At 41.5% G+C, this 17,302-nt stretch overlaps 1 protein-coding gene across 1 annotated transcript in view; it reads right to left on the reverse strand.

Annotated features, from left to right (window-relative positions):
• The window catches only part of HGD (homogentisate 1,2-dioxygenase), a 42,456-nt gene that overhangs the window by 8,533 nt on the left and 16,621 nt on the right, over positions 1-17,302 (reverse strand). Inside the window, exons 5-11 of the mRNA XM_044251465.1 lie at positions 10,626-10,685; positions 8,610-8,701; positions 7,454-7,488; positions 6,571-6,650; positions 5,890-5,989; positions 3,687-3,811; positions 1,208-1,312 (exon numbers count right to left, since the gene is read on the reverse strand). Of these exons, the coding sequence (XP_044107400.1) occupies positions 1,208-1,312; positions 3,687-3,811; positions 5,890-5,989; positions 6,571-6,650; positions 7,454-7,488; positions 8,610-8,701; positions 10,626-10,685 (597 nt within the window). The remainder of the gene's footprint in view (positions 1-1,207; positions 1,313-3,686; positions 3,812-5,889; positions 5,990-6,570; positions 6,651-7,453; positions 7,489-8,609; positions 8,702-10,625; positions 10,686-17,302) is intronic.

Consider the following 17,302-nt stretch of genomic DNA (forward strand, 5'->3'; position numbering starts at 1 on the left):
CAGAAGGCACAAGGGCTAAGAGTTGGTAGTGAAAAAACTAGTCTAGGGCCAGATGGTAGAGAGCATCAGATAGTATGCTTGAGAGCTCAGACAAACCTAAACACATGGGGAGGCTGCAAAGGTTTTCTAATGCAGCGGTAGAATGATCAGACCTGGATTTTGGGAGAATAATGGTAGCAGCAGTACAAAGATTGGACCTATGCAAGTCAAAATCCCAACCCTATTGTTGTGAGACTTTACACTTCTTCATCTGCCTGAAGAAATTATCTGAAACTGTTAAAGAAAGGGTAGTGAGACTCAAATAAAGCTCCATCCATGTCTCTGGATCTTTTTTAATGCTGCTTTGGGCTTGATGCCTCATTTTCTTTTCCCTTTTGGTTTTGTTACGAGTTGTTGCTCTTCAGAAAGGTAGTTTTGTTCCCCTGGAGATGAGCTGAGCTGGCTCAGAGTAATCTTTCTGTCTCTGGTTCTCTGGCTTCTGCTCTAATTATCCCTCCAGCTTTTTAAAGTTAATCTATTATGAACTAGGCTGCAAAATAAACTTTCCCCCAGGATCGCAGAACTAGCACTTTATCACGAATGTGGGGCCTCGGGAGCTTGCCCTGTAGACCAGGGACCTATTTGTGGCCCTCTAATTGAGTGAAAAATATCCCTGAGTTCACGCTTTAGACCTTCTCTGTTTTTAAATTCAGGCACTGAACATCCTGAGGAACTTTAGAAGAGGGCTGTCTGCTCCATCACTGCTAAAAACAGCCCGGAGTGGAGGCACTGGAGTAGGCAGCCGGACAGAGCAGACTCAGCACTTGTAAGGAGGATCAAGAACTTCCCAAATCCAGAGCTGTTTCTTTCTCATGACTTTATCACTAACATTAGCAGTTGGTTTCTTTTGGGGATACATTTGCCAAGAAGAAACTAAGTTTTTAGCCATCTATGGGAGTTACAGTGAAACTTTGTGTAAGAACTAAGCTGAGTTCCAGGGTGAGTGTGGCATGTCAGGCTTAGCTCTCCCAGTAGCTGGTTATTTACTCCTTCCCCAAAACCTGGCAGCAAGTGATTCAAATTCCTGTCCGCACAATGAGGAATGACAATATCTTGGGCTTCCAAGGGTGATCTTGGAAAAGTTAAATCTGAATATCAGGGACCTACTCTGGACCCTCCCACCTAAGGGCTGTCATATCCCCAGGGCCCCTCCATGGTCCAGACTTACTGCATGGTCAAAGGCCACCGAGTTAATGACCATGAAGTTCTCCAAGTTGTACTTGTATGGGGTGTAGTTCCCGTGCCAGGCCACAACATTGAATGGGGAGACGTCCTGATCACACATACAGATACACAAAAAAAGCAGGAAAAGATAATCTTAGTGCTCAATGCTTCCGTAGTTGCCACAGTTTGTACATGGCATCATTGTTTCTCTTTTTGGTTTGATTTTGTTCTCATAATGTAGTCATGGCATCCTTTGGGAGAATTACAACGCTGAATCATTTTGTGGTTGCTTCACGTGCCTTCAAACTGTCCCTTGCTCAGCCAGTAACCCTATTTTTCCAGTTCATAAGCAGCAGCTGCCTCCGATCACATGTGCCGCAGAAGCACAGCACATTCTCCAAGTAGTGCCTTTTCAACAATTTTCAACAGAGTTGTGAGCATCTGTGGAGGTCAGCAATTCCTAGCCAATCTGAGCCACTGTCTGGGTTTCCTGGTGCAGAGGGCAGGCACTTGCTGGGACTGCTTTCCAGGTAATTACTGCCCGGAGGAGCTTCTGGTACACACAGTGCCTGGGCTGCTGAGTGCAGGATGGTGAGACAGTATCTAAAATTCCAGTCCCAAGGTGATGCTCCTTGGGCCTCTGGGTTAGGAGAGGATCGGTGCTCTGTGACAGGAAGGTAGTCCCCACGGCAGCTATGCATCTGTTCTGGAAATCAGCATCTAACTCAAAATAGTCTAGAGACTTTACTGAAGGGACTGCTCACAGAGTTGTGATTAGGGTTAGGTGAACTGACTAGAGATGCTGAGGTTTCTGAGCCTACAACAGTGGGAAGACATTGCCATCCCTTGGCCTATAGGATATGGGAGGAAAATGTTGTTATAGGATTCCAACAAGAGCTAGAACCATGAAGAAGGGGCCGCTCAGTGATGTGCTGGTAATATTTAACAACTAACAGCTAGCTCTCTGGAGGAAAAAATTCTCTGTTTTATAGCGTTTGCTAATTTGGGGGAGGGGAAATAAATATTCTGCCCCAATCACCTTTGGGCTACTAATAAAATGCTGCTGAACAGAAAGCTGGGAAGAAAGAGTCTGTCAGCTCTCTCATGCCTGGCTCCAGCATGCCACTGGGGCCACCCAACAGGAACTGAGATCATGTAGGGACACAGTCCCAAATAGGGGAGAAACAGGAGAAGAAACCCCCCAACTTGTCTTTCCTCCTGCCCTGCAACTTCCTGTGAGTACCTCCCACTAGTTGAATCCAACCCCAAACCAGCTGTGTGGGGAGCCCAGATAGGTTAAGCTGCCAGGGCACAGATCATGGCCAAGAAGGGATAATGGATCAGTGTGGGAGGTCACATGGGGAATAACCAGCACAGAGTCCACTTAGAAAATGGAAACCCATGGAGCTGCTGGTTACCTTTAGAATGGTGGTTCTCTATCAACTGTATGTCAAAAATAATATGGGAAGCATGCTTAAAATGAATGTAGGTTTCCACACTCCATGCCCAGAAGTTATTATTTTTGCTGGGCTGGAGTAACATCGAAGGATTTGCATTTATTTCAAACAAGCCTCCCTTGGGATTTCTGACGCTTATGGCCTCTAAACCACATTTTGAGAAATCCTGACTCAGACAATATGAAAGTGACAATGTGTCAATGAGGCTGACAATTATCTCTCAGGGGTTAATTTTAAGTGCCGAACTAGTTGGCCTCTGCTGGTTAGCATACCATCTACTTTGGATGCAGTCCAAGGAAAATAAAATGCCTTGAAAAATATAAGATGTATGTCAAATGGGCAAAAATAATGGTAATAAATAATGGTAAACAGAAGAAATCTTTGGATTATTTTGGTTATATAATTACTTTCTGCTAATATATATATTCAGTACATCGAATAATAATATAATATATGCTAATATAGTATAGATTACATATTATGTTATTATTTATTATCATATTTATATCTATGCCTTTGCTTATCTCCTGAGTTTACAAGGCTGGTGGTATAAACTAAGCCAAGTTAAGTAACTGATTTCTACTTCTTTTGTATAAGTCATAGTTTGTATTTGAAATATGGTGGCCATTGGTAATATAAATCTTGGGTGATCTGCTTGTTTACTCATTTCCCTTTTCATAACATATTACCCTGCCTGTATAGTATCTTTTACACACCATTTTTAGAGACCTACATATTGCCAGGATTTTTATTGCTTAGTGAGTGGGATAGAGCACGACCTTTGGAGTCAAACAGGTATAAGTTCTGATGCTAGTTCTGCCATTTACTCTGACATTTGGTAAATTATTTGTCACTACATTTTTGTGACTACAAATGAGGCAAATAGTACCTTATTTGTATTATCTCAGTGGTATAGTAAAGATGAAAGGATATAATATATGTAAAGTACTTAACACTGGCCTTAGCAATCAGTAGGTGCTTAAAAACCATTTATTCCCTTCTTGTCCACCGACCCTCTTACTTTACCTGTTTGGCAGCAAATAGCTTGCCCTGGTATTTATTAATCACAGTATAGCCACCTGGCACTTGGCGATCTTCATACCAGGCAACGGGTATCAAAAAATCACGAGGATTGGCCAAGCCATTGGCTCCTAGAACACAGTGACCCAAAAGTCTTTTAGACACTTCTAAAATCACATTGGAAATCATATTCTGAAACCACAGTTGCACAAAGAGAAAGAGAAAGGGCCATGTCAGGAGCCATTGTACTATTTGTTTTCATTGTCCAAAGGCTCATTGGAATCCCAATCTGGTACCATTTTAGGAAGTCTTAAGGAATTTGATTAGGAAAAAGAATCATGAAAATCATCATCATCCTCACCAGTATCACCTTCTAAAGTTGTAGAGTAAATGCAGTTTATTGATCATGTTACGTGCATCATTGCCTCACTGCAGGTGAAGGGAGAGGATGAGACTAGAAAAGAGGCTCAGGGAAGGTCTGGTAGAATCCTAGAACTTACCCCCAAGAAAACCGTGATGATTCTAGAACTCATCTTACAGTCCCTGATCTCAGAAATGAAGGGTTACATACTGTTGCCCCAGGCACATCTCTGCTCCTCAGACAGAATCCAAGTCTGCAAAACTGCTCTCCAGCCTGACAAATCTGTCTGCCACTCAGGAAAAGAGTACTCAGAACTTGCCTCCTTACCTTTGTTTAGGAGCGAGTGTTCCCTCCAGAGAAAGAAAATAAATCAAAAGACCAAAAATAAAAAGTATAAGTGCAAAAACATAATTTAACTCTGAGAGGAGAGACCTGGGGAGTGTTTTATCATTTCCAGCTCCTGGGGTTAAAAAATATAAGCCCCCAGCTGGTTAGTAAATTATATATATTTTCCAGAGGGTACGTGTTCCACAGAACCTGGAGGCTATGCTGACTGTAGAGCAGCAGGAAGCCAGACTGAAGTGGGAAGAGCGGGTGGCGAACAGGATGACAGACGGCCCACCATGGCTCCAGCTGCCTTTCTCCTGCCTCCCACCTTCCTCTGACTATTTGGATCTCCCCAGGGGAGTGACCAGAAGGCACATGATGGCCTGTCTTGTTTTGCTCTAAAAAAGCTGTTGACAAAGAAAGGAAGAACTGGGAGGCGTGGCCACCAACTTTAGCAAGCATGTCAAAGATGAAACCAGGGGCCAATTTTCCCAGCCACTTCTTTTACTCCAAGAGATGTTTTGAGAGCAACTCCTCCTACCACCTTCACTTCTCTCCTGCTTCTCCTGCCTCCAGTTTGCCAGAAGAATCGGGGGTGGGGGGACCTTGATTCACTTTTGAAAGTTTTCATCTTGCCTCATGGAGGCTGCCTCATGGAAGAGGTTTCTAGTTCCTTCATGGCCCAGAGTTACCTGTGTAGATTTTGTGGAATGTGCTGATTTGGAACGTGAAGTTTGTAAACTATGCATCTCTCAGCCCATGTCCCCTTTCCATAGGAGTACAGCCCTTGCCGTTTTTACGGCTTTCACTCACTTTATTGTCTACACACAACTTATTGACTTAAGAAAATGATCTCCCTCTTATTCACAAAGGTCATTCCTACATGTATTGTTTTGCTTAAGCTGTTCCCTTTCCTTTTTATTTGTCCTCCCCTTTTCATCAAGAATTAGTCAAATCTCATCTCTTCTATAACGCTATTCCTGGTGACTTGGCCCCCAGTAACCCAAACTGCTAGATCCTTTAGGGTGTACACTGTATAACCAGAAATCTATTACATACTGTTTGCTCTCCAATGGTCTATATACTACTCTAGTGAGAGATTTATAATGGGTTGGCTTTGGTTGTTTACTTTTATGTACGTATTTTATGGGAAGAGGCTTGTGTTACCCTTGATGAGATTCCCATCATTACTCTCAGCACAACATAGGGCCAAGACTAGTTGATGGACTGATCTACTAACAAGCTAATTAATGATTTCATTTCATCAACTAGGTCAACCATGCACAGAACCCCTAAACTTAGAGGTCTGAAAAAAAAATGTCTAGGGTTGCTTAGAGAGTTCTAATAGGTTTCTGAAATTCCCAACTACACTTGATCTAGAGAAGTTGTCTAGAGAAGAAAGTTGAAATTTGAGTGAGATCATGAGGGAGAAGGATACTGAGGGGAAAAGGATGTTTAACTCCCATGTGATTATCTGTCCTGTATCTCAAGGGAACTTAAAAGCTTGTAATGAAGATTTACCAATTGGTCCCAGGTCAGGCAACTCAAAGTGAACACCGTAGACCTCCAGGATATAGCCCCTGGTCTCTTCGAAGACATCAATGCTGAACCGCATTCCTCTCTGGAATGGGAAGCAGACAGTTGTGTGCCCTCCCAAATCATACGTATGACTATGAAGAAGCTGACCCAGAGCCACAGCTAGTCCCAGATGCAAAACTAAAGCTATAGTCTGCTGAGCTATATTTGAGAGTTGACCAGCTCAAAGATGAGTTAAAATGAAATATTTAACTCCTAATCACATCTGTGACTCAAACCAATTCTACTCTAATCTCCCGTTGGGTTCAGAGAAACCAGTGCTCTGATACAGCCAAATTTTTAAGAAACTAATCTTCACTGCACCCCACCCCACCCTCCACACCAGTCCATGGGAACAGAGCCTTATCTAAAGTGTGTATGAGTATTGACAAACACATGACCATTGACAATGTTCTTTGCTTTGTGATTGTGTCCTATTTTAAAACAAATCAGGCATCCAAGCCTGCTTCCCCTTCTGCACAAGGAGCCTCCTGCATGACTAAAACTCCCTCCCTTTGCTCAGACACGATCCACCAAGAAATTTTAGAGTTGGAAATGACAGCAGCTGCAACATCTGATTGTTCCCAAATTAGGGAGAGGCAGGGGAGAAGGGGACACATCACCAACCTGAATGACGCAGATCTCATTGGGCTGCACAAGCATCTTGCCAAACTCGGTGTAAATGTGAAGTTTCCCTTTCTGGGGAACTAACAAAAGAGACAGGGCAGCAGTGAACAAGTCTTACCGCTTCATGAAGAGTAAAAGGCTCAAGGGCTGCATCTGATTTTTCACTCCAAAAGAAAAGCTTTATTGAGTCTCATGGGGGGAAATGTATATTCTGACAACCTAGGTTAGCAATTTTACTAACTGGAAGAAAGTGAATGAAAAAAATCGTCTCTGCTTACTTTTGGTTGTCAGGTAAGGAGCTTGTACATGCCCAGTTCTGTGGATTGACCGAAAAGGGCAGCAGAAATTGGATGGAAAACCATTCATTTCTGATAATTCCAGTGAGTCTGGCATTTGCATATCTAATGTCTACACCAAAATGGTCACTGCAAAATATCAATACTGAAACCATCAAAAAGAATGGGTAGAGCAGAGAAATCTCTAGTAGACATTGTTTTAGATGGCATCATGAAAATTTTTATCTAAATGGCAGAGATCAGTGACAGATGGTCTTTTCTTGGGTGGGTTTGAAGACAAGTAGAGTTATCTTAATAATTTAATCTTATATTGGTATTACTCTTTATTTATTTATTTCTGGGAAGCTTCCCAGATCTCCCATATTAGAAAGGCCCTGCAGAGATGGGCAAAGACAGAGAGACCAGGAAATAAACCAGGGTCTTTGAGGTACAGCAGAAATCTTTTCCAGACCACCAATGGCCTCTAGACCTCAGTCTGTAGATTGCACTACGTAAGACAGACTGAAGGATAAAGGAAAGTAATATGTATTAATTGAAAAGTAGCTTATGACTGGGGATCACTTCACAGTGAAATCTTCAGAACTTACCAATCAAGAAGTCCCCATCTGAATTGTAAAAACATCTGAAACATAAGAAATAATTCCTGTTATTTCAGTTTTAACACTGTCCAGACAAATTAATTCACTCCACATATTATTGTTTACCACCCACCATGTGCCAGGCTCAGTGCTGGATATAAACTGGTAAGCAAAGTGACTCAGTCTCTGCCATCATGCAGCTTAGAGTCTAGTAGGAAGTCAGATAGAAATCAAATAATTACAGAACTGTATCATCATGGACTGTAACGGCACTATGAAAGTCAAGTTCAGGGGGATGAAGGAATAACGAACCTGATTTAATGTGAGAGGTTAGCAAAGGCTTCCCTGAAGAAGGGACATTTGACCTGAAATCTGAAGGAATTATCTAGGCAAGAGTTTGGGGAGTGGGGAGAACATTTCTGGCAGATAGAATAGCACATGCAAATGCCCTGAGGCAGGTTGAAAGAACTGAGTGAAGGTTAGTGTGGCTCAGGTGAAAAGAGAGGAGGTAGTATGATATGATGTTGGATCCAAAGAGACATCTTCAGTGCCTTGTCATGGCTCAGAGAAGTTAAGTGATTTATTTAAGATTATTAGGCCAGGAGGAGTGGAATGGGGCTTTGGATGTAACAGTCTGGTTCCAGAGGTGTGTGCAAAGCTGCTATGAGATTCTGCTTCTCCAAGAAAAGGCAGAATGTCATTTACATATTTTTTTCTGATTCAAAAAAAAAATCCAATATGTAATCTCCTCTACTAAGGAAAGCTAAACTTACACATTTAATAACTGAAGCCAAAGTCTGTCATCTTGACCAGCCACCAACGGGCGGCCCTTAATGGCTGCTCATGCAGTATGACTTTGAACAGCCCCGGAGAACTTTAAGAAATTAGAGATATTCTGACCCAAATCTGGTTAAAGTCAAAATTCCGTCTAGCTTCCCAATGCTCACTGTCTGTTTTCTATTTGCATTGTTATGTGAAATTCTTGTTCATGTTACAAGAATCAGTCAAAACTGAAATGCTCATTTATTAATGAATGTATACCAATGTTGCTCTGGCGGTGGGGGGGGTGGGAATCGATAACAATAAAACAACAACCTGGCTTTCACTCTCTGGCCAACAGCTCTTGGGGAATAGGAATGTTCTGCCCAAGCATTGAGACACTTACCTGTTCTCCATGGAGGTGTTACAGAGGAAAATATGGATGGCAAGTCCATTGTTAGACTTTATGTCTCCAGCTCCACACAAGGTATGCAGGCCCTAGAAGGAACCACGGGAGAAGGAAGGGTGTATCCAAGTCTTGTCCAAGAGGCTATCCCTCTTCCTGGTCCCTGAGAACCTGGAGACAAGGTTCTACTAGGGTCTGCTCTGTGTGACAAGGGGGACATTTGGGGTCTAGCCGGCCTCTGAGGAGCTCAAGATTTATGGGTTTTATGTTTGGAAGGTGGTGGCTCACCCTAGTTGCCAGCCATGGCCCTAGATCTGAATTGTGTCAGTGGTTAAGATGACCTTACCTGGCATTTTATCTGTTTGGTGCTTAAGATCAGCCTGGAGGAGAGTTTCTTTCAGAAGTAAAACCAAGCACCTAGGATGCTTAGGGAGGAAGCTTGCCACATTAGGAACCAATTAATGCCCCTCAAATACACCTCCCAGCTAGGCAATCCTGTGCTTATACATAGGATCAGCCCTGATTTTTCCATAATAGAGAAGTGGAAGCATTCTGACCAACTGTATCCTCTCTGCTCATCATCTACAGTCCAAGAAACCTTAAGACATGGGTCTTCTCAAAACTCTCAGTCCCAAACCTGCAGATGGAAAGGTGGGAGCTCTGCTCCTGCAGATATCCATAGTTCACCCAGAGTGGGGGACTTCTTTTCTATTTTAATTCAGTTTGCCCGTTTGGGGTCTATTTCGATCAATCTACATAGAGTTTGGAGCACTTAATATACATAAGGAATTCTGCATGAGCCAAACAATTTGACCCATGGCTGGGCACCTCCCTAAGTGAGCCATGGGATAAGGTTGGTCTGCAAAAGCTTCTACTGGCTTCTTTGAGCCCCTCTGCCTTGTAGCTCCCTTCCCTTTCCCCTACATATGGTTTGATCTCAGCATAAGTGTTCTAATACTCCCAACACCTGTAACTACCAAGTAGAACTTCTGATCAGCATTGCATTAACTAGAGTTGTCATCCTGAGTCGTTGCTATTCTAGGTCCATTTCAGAAAGTTCATGAACTTGGATGGGGACAAAATTATATATTTATTTTCACTAATTTCTGAAATGTATCATTTCCTTCAATTAATATGAATGTAAGCAACAAACCACAGAAATATTAGAAGTTTCTGTAACCTGGTCACTGATAGAAATCACGGATATTTTTAGATCACATTAGAGTTGTTACAAGCTATTCCAGAATATTGTTTATGTTCACACTTCTAACAACTATACCTTTTAGATCTTTCCATAGATTTTGTGATTCAGTGCATTGATAAGGAAGCATATATGTTACTTACTATAAAACCAAATTTGTTTTTTTAATATTTTATCATTGTATTTCAATAGGATCAACTTCTTTGTAATTTTATGTGATTTATTTTATTCATTTAAAAATACAAGCTTTACCTGGCTATTAAAGGAGTCCATGGAAAGGGAAACGAGCCCTAAGTGACTCCTCACTATAGAGAACGAACTGAGGGTTGACGGAGGGAGGTGGGTAGAGGATGGACTGGATGGGTGATGGGGATTAAGGAAGGCCTTTGTTGTGATGAGCACTGGATGTTGTATGTAAGGAATGAATCGTTGAACTCTACTCCAGAAACCAATAGTGCACTGTATGGTAACTAACAAAATAAAAAAAAAAAAAAAAGCGGGGGGAGTCCATGGGGGGAAAAAGGCTCAGAATCCCTGTTCTAGCCCAAAACAGAGAGACCAGAGACAGGTAAATGCTCAATTTCCATTGGTCATTCAGAGGTTGTAAATCGCTCACCAGTGCCCTTGGTGTCCTCAGCCATTTGGTGCCTGTAAATAAGACATCCCTGGCCAGCCCTGGAAGCAGGGGCAGGTGGTGCTGTCTCTGCTGCCTACCTCTGAGTTGGCTGCCGCTTGGCATTCAGCCTGCCAATGGCTGGATCACTCACCAGGGAAGAAAGGAGAGCAGAGAGAAGGCGTGGATGGTATTGACTTACGCTCACGAAATCCACCTTCTTCTGGGATGCTTTTGGAATCTCAAATGGTTTCCATCGAAGCTGGGGAAAAAATACACGTAACAAGTAAATTATCTTAGAGGGGGAAGCCATAGGCCTTCTAAAAAAATAACATCAGTTACACAGAGAAATGATGGCAAGTCCTCCTGTGTGACTCCAACTGCTTGTAATTTTGTTGTTCTGAAATTAATAATTACTCATTATTTCCTAAAGGGTCTCTGGATGTGTGTATGTGTGTGTGTTTAATCCGTGTGTGTGTGTGTGTGTGTGTGTGTGTATTTTTCATTCTTTAGCACCTTAAATTAAAAAAAAAGATCATTGCTTCTTATTTCAGAAGCTGTTTGTTTTCTTTAACATTTTGCTCAGGCACATCGGTGAGTTTTGACTGATGCTGCTTTTTATGCTATTTATAATCGGCTCCCTTTCCTGGCATGCCCGCCTCTCTGTGTGGGCTCCTGACACTGCAGGGGAAGGTTCTACTTCTACTTCCAGCCTTGGGAGTTTTGAATTATTTCTTTAAGAGAAAGAAAAAGCACCCAACTGAGGTTGGATTTAGTAAATGCTGTACTGGGTTCCATTTCTTCAGCAAACCCCACATTTGCCCCCAGGCTGCCTGGCAATTCAGTTTAAATCACAACAATCTTTAATTTAATAACGAAATGATCTAAGGAAGTAGGGAGAAAAATCAGCAGTTGAGGACCTACCAAAAGTGTGTCAGCCCAGGACTTATTAATCAACCTGGCAGCTGGCACGCCCCAGCCAGCCTCGCAGCAGATAAACCCCAGGACATCTCATGCCCTGGCCTGTGCCCCCGTGGCCAACTCCACTGGCCGTGGTGCCCAGTCAGTGCAGGCAAGTCAGGCCTTCCCTAGGTCATGGGGCTTGGCTCATTTTGTATCCCGGAAAGGCAGCTGAGTAGGAGAGGAAGCAGCAAGTGGGAAAAGTGGCACTGGGATTATTCTGCCTCTCTGACATACATAGTCAGGTGGCGGTCTTCATTTTTAAAAAGCCAAACAGGATGATCTCATCCTGGGACTACTTAAAAAGGACATAAAATGTCGGTTTGAAAAACGTTGTTGAAATCGTGCCTCAGAAAGAAGGAAAAGGCTTAGAGGCATCTGGATGGCTCAGTTGGTTAAGCATCTGAGTCTTGATCTCAGCTTAGGTTTTGATCTCAGAGTCATGAGTTCAAGCCCCAAGGGGGGAAAAAAAAAAGGAAAATGTTTAGGGCTAATTCCATTAAAGGTGATATTTCCTGGGAGGGAGGGGACCCTGAGAGCAAGGATCTGGGAAAGTGTTTCTCAGCCTTGGCACTTTTGACATTTGCACTGCATAACTCCTTGTTGTGGGGCTGCCCTGTGTTGTAGGATATCTAGCAGCATGCCCTGACCCCTACGCACTAGATGCCACTAGCACTACCCCAAATGTAAGAACCAAAAATGTCTCCAGACATTGTCACATGTCATCTGAGGGACAATTTTTCCCTGGTTGAAAACCACTGACTTAGGAAGGGCCACAGCTAAGCACTACCAGCTTTTTTGAGACGAAGTTCTGTCTCGTACTAATCACCACATGCTGCTTCCCTCTATGTTAGCAGTGTGCAGTTTGTACAGCCAGGAAGATTGTCTGGAAGACTAGACTACCTAAAGTCTTGGTCCCAAGAAGAGTCATTGGTCTAGTTTCCCAATGGAAGGGATTTAAGCATCAGATCAACGGTTGCCTGGGCAACATCTTAGACCTTTCCAGAGGTTCTGAAGCTGGATACTCGTGAGAATTACCCAGAAGGACTTTGAGACCCAAGACTAAATTAAATCAGAATCTGTTCTGTATTTTATAAGAGCTTTATTTTATAAACGGTCTACTAATGGGACAGCTACATTTTAAGAACCAGCAGACCCAGCCAGAGATTCTGCAATTCCTTTATTGCTAAACTAAGCATCATATACAGAAAAGTCCTCCCAGTCAACCAATCAACAAATTAATCAGTCAACTAAATTGTGGTATCTTTGGCTGGATATGGCAGCGACATGCTAGCTACTAAGTAGCAAGGATGTTTAAATAGCACCAGCATAAAGATTTACAAACCTAAGGAAAAAAGGAGAACAAGAAAAGAGAAGGGGAGCCTGGGTGGCTTAGTTAAGTGTCCAACTTCGGGTTTCCCTCAGGTCATGATCTTTGAGTCCAGCCCTCTATAGGGCTCCACGCTCAGCAGGGTGTCTACTTCCCCTCTCCCTTTTCCTCTGTCCTTCCCCCTATCATGCACACACACTCTCTCTCTCAAATAAATCTTTTTTAAAAAGAGAGAGAAAGAAAGAAAAGAAAGAAAGAAAGAAAGAGAAGAAATTCTAGTAATAGGAGAAGCACTGCCTGATTTGTTGTATACGCCTTTGTATATCTTCCTGAAACTGAAATATCTGTTGAGGGTGGAAAAAAGTCCTAAATCCCAAAGAAGAGATTTGTCTTCTGTGAGTGGGAAAAACTAAGTCAGAGAGGCTGAGAGGTTGGTTTGGCTGGTTTTTGCTGGTTAGTTTTTTAGTTTTCTATAGCACATCAACCCTCAAGTCATGAGGAAAGAGCCAGGGTTGTCGGGTGGACAGGCCCTACATGATGATGTAGAGAGCATGCCTTCAACAGGACCCACACACTAGATGAGGCAGTGGTCTTGAAGAATCTTCTCTAATGCAAAAATGATACCCTTCAAATGATGGAGATGGTATAGAGAAAGAAGTAAGTTATCAGCTGGGTCTGACAGCAGCAGATTGTACAAGTTCTATATTCAGTGCATTATGAAGGGTAATAAATACCCAAGCTGGTTCTGATAAATCATTTACTCACAAGAAGCCAGCTTTTGATCTTTGGGCAAGAGATTTTTGTCAGGAACTTTGGTGTGATATGTTGTGGAATGTGAGGAGGGAGATTTGGGGAGATGACAAACAGGAAGAACCCATGAAGCAGAGAGGAGAAACATCTCCTGCTAAAGCCAGATGTTCAGTTTAATTGCATGCTGTGGAGCAGTAACCTCTGATCCACAGCCAGCCCAAGGCGGGCTGTGCATCGGGCTGAGCCAGGAACAAGATCTGGGTCCTGCTACTGCCTCTGTTTCTATTTATTCTGTGACCTCAGACAGGTCAAGTAATTTTCTCTCTCTTGATTGTATTTTTTCTTACATGTAACAATGGGGTGTTGGAGGAAACTATAATTCCAGAATTCTCTTCAGAGAAGAGCTTCTAAGAGTGACAAAGGATGCTTGTTAGTTGATTTAGTCCTATAACTTATTCAACAGTTTTTAAAATTCATACTATATATTATTGCTAAATAAACCTTCACAAGGAATTTAATTATTAAACATTTCAAAAATAATGAAATCAATTGTAGTACTCAATGTAATATCTTGGCAATAGAGGATATTAATAAATTTCTGTTGAATGATTGAATGGATGAATAAGGCACCAAGAACCCTGCTAATATCTCAAAGAATAAGACTAAAACAAATTTGTGGGATTATCTGTGGTCAAGTGACGTTCAGGCAATAGTAAATTGGGAAATGTTTCTAAAAGTCCAAAGAATTTTTCTAGAATTTAACTCTAGAATGTAAGTCTTTATGTATGTGAAAAACCCTCACTTCTTCCATATCCTGATTTTCTGTGTAGTTTTTCTATCAACTGTTGAGAGATGTTGAAGTTTCTAACTATAATTATGGATTTATCTATTTCTTTCAGTTCTATCATTGCTTCACACATTTTGTGGCTGTATCCTACAAATTCCATTGGAAAATGAACTTTTACTTACCAGAAATGAGGTGGTTAGAAATAATTTGGAAAGCATTTTCAAGGGACTACCAAGTTAGAATTAAAAAATTTTTAGGGTGGGGCGCCTCGGCGGCTCAGTGGGTTAAAGCCTCTGCCTTCGGCTCAGGTCATGATCCAGGGTTCTGGTATCAAGCCCCACATTGGGCTCTCTGCTCAGCGGGGAGCCTTTTTCCTCCTCTCTCAATCTCTCTCTGCCTGCCTCTCTGCCTACTTGTGATTTCTATCTATCAAATAAATAAATAAAATCTTAAAAAAAATTTTTTTAAGGTTACTGGAGAAAAACAGAATCAGTGGCAACATTTAATGATCAGGATTTAAAATGCATGCTCAAGAATGAAAAAGAAATTAGAGAATTGGTCTCAGTATTTCCAGAGTCAGAAGATCGGGAGTTGGACTGGATGATCTGAGTATCACTTTCAACACGAAGATTCTTTAATTTACTGAAATTCCCTCCAAAATGGCCTTGGACTCAACTAGATTAGATGAGTTAGATACTCTGAACAATAATGGCTGACTAAAGTAGACATATCATTAGAAGCCGATATCACCTGTCTAAGAATTTGGAAGTAATTAAGAATTTGGAGTGACCACAATGTGTGAGCAATTATTAGCAGTAACTATGGCTAGGAGGGGCCCAGGGTAATCCCACTACAGTGAGTTTAAGTACAGACTCAAAAAGCTGTGTGTATGTGTGGGGGGTGAATAAAATAAAACAATGGCTCACTGCATTCTTCAGCAAATCTAGTAATTTAAGAGGAAAGCCAGCATGATTTGTGGAGAGAAATCAGGTTTGAGTGACCCATTGGAGTTCTTCAAAGTAATAGGCAAGAACACAGTTAAGGAGGATGCAAGTCACTATACTTTATTCAGACTTTCAAAAGTCTTTCATGAAAAGAAAACAGATGAACATATGGGAAGGGGGAAGAAAAGGAGAGATGGAAACAAACCATAAGCTTAGCAAAATAAGTCAAGCGGAGAAAGACAACTTTCATATGATCTCCCTGATATGAGACTCTTAACAATAGAGAACAGACTGAGGGTTGATGGAGGGAGGTGGTTGGGGGATGGGTAGAAGGGTGCCAGGTATTCAAGAGGGTTTGCATTGTGATGAGCACTGGGTGTAGTATGTAAATGGGGAATCACAGAACTCTACTCCAGAAAGCAGTACTGCACTGTATGTTAACAAACTAAAATTTAAATTAAAAAAGTCTTTCATCAAGCTACAAAAAAGGTAACTCTTCATTGGATTTGAATGACATTTTTTTCACAAATAGAAACCTGGATTCCCATTTGAGTATAAAACTAAGAACATTACATCCATTACTTAGCTCCTAGCATAGAGCATGAAACATAGTAGTCACTCAGTAAATATTTGTTGGATGACATTTAATTCTCACGACAACCTTCTGAGATACCTAGGATTATCATCTCAATTTTAGAAGTGAAAGGACTGATGGTTTAGAGAAGTTTTCTCTACTAAGAACAGATACCAAGATGCTCCCAGTTTCTCTTAGTAACCTACAACCTGAGACTTTATATCCCTGCCTATCTTGTTCTGCTTCCCAAACTATTCATGATCTGCATAACTTCTAAATGCAGGCTTTGCCTCCCTTAAACGGTCTTGTATTGGTCTTCCAAATTCACCCTTATTTATTACTCCTCCAGTGCTAAGTTGCCCTTGCCCAGTCTGATTCCTGGGACCAGAACCTTGCTAAGGTTCTTCAGTATCAACATTCTTATTCAATCCCCTTATATTAATTCATTCAAATGATTTATTGGGGACCTCTCTGTGTGCCAGGTTAAATGTCCCATGCTGGCAGTAAACACTGACAGTCTCTGCCCTCAGGGAAACTGTTACAGAAGACCTTGGAAGGTGGAAGTGTGGGTACTTTCTAATAGAAAAACAAGGAAATAGGTAAGTGAAATGACTTTGGAAGAGAAATGTTCCCTCGGGAATAAGTCTTGGCATACAGCCTATTAACATTCTTATATATGGAAAATAAGAGATACACACAATGAAATAATCTAGTTTTCAGAAAGTACCAACATCTTTTCAAGGAGTGAAACGCAAGTTGATGGAGATTTACTGTTAAAAGAGCCAGCAAGCTATCCAAAAGGGCTGAACAGAGAGCAACCTGTTCTCTAATACTTAACAGAGAGCAACCTGTTCTCTAATACTTTTGGCAAACACCAGTGAATGCCTTTAGGAAAATGCAATCTAGTCTGTTTATAGAATGATGGGATCTGAGCTCTCAGGGAGTTAATTCAATAAGTATTTATGGTTCTACCTTTTGGAAGAAGACATGTGCTGAACACAACAGGTCATATGAAGATGATGAGACATACATATAGGGCTGAGAAATACATATAGGGCTCAAGGAAGAAAGTAGTATTTAAGATGAGTTATAAATTATGGGTGGGATTTGAATATTTGAATATTTATAAGGAAAAAAGAGAAAATGCCAGATAGGTGAAAGAGCACAATGTACTGAGGCAGGTATTGCCTCAGGTATTAGGGTATTGCCCTGAAATGGTAAAAGTTCCAGTATGGCTGGTGGGTAGGGCACATGGAAGAGAATGGAGGGTTTGAAAGATATGATGGTAAATTAGTGCTCTTGATTGCTTATCTTGGACACCTGCACAGGAAGAAGAGAGGGAAGTCAACTGTTGAAGGCTTTGGGATGTTGAGGAGAAAGGATTGTATTTAGCCATAGATGATTTATGATAGTAAAAATTGAAACACTCTAAGTAGCTGACAGTAGAATAATTGTCTTATAAACATATATTGGATTATAAAGCCAAGTTAAAAATTCCCTGTACTCAAGAAATTTAAAAAAGACATGGGAAAAG

This window comes from Neovison vison, chromosome 6 (genome assembly GCF_020171115.1).
Source record: "Neovison vison isolate M4711 chromosome 6, ASM_NN_V1, whole genome shotgun sequence".
In the NCBI taxonomy this organism is placed as follows: domain Eukaryota; kingdom Metazoa; phylum Chordata; class Mammalia; order Carnivora; family Mustelidae; genus Neogale; species Neogale vison.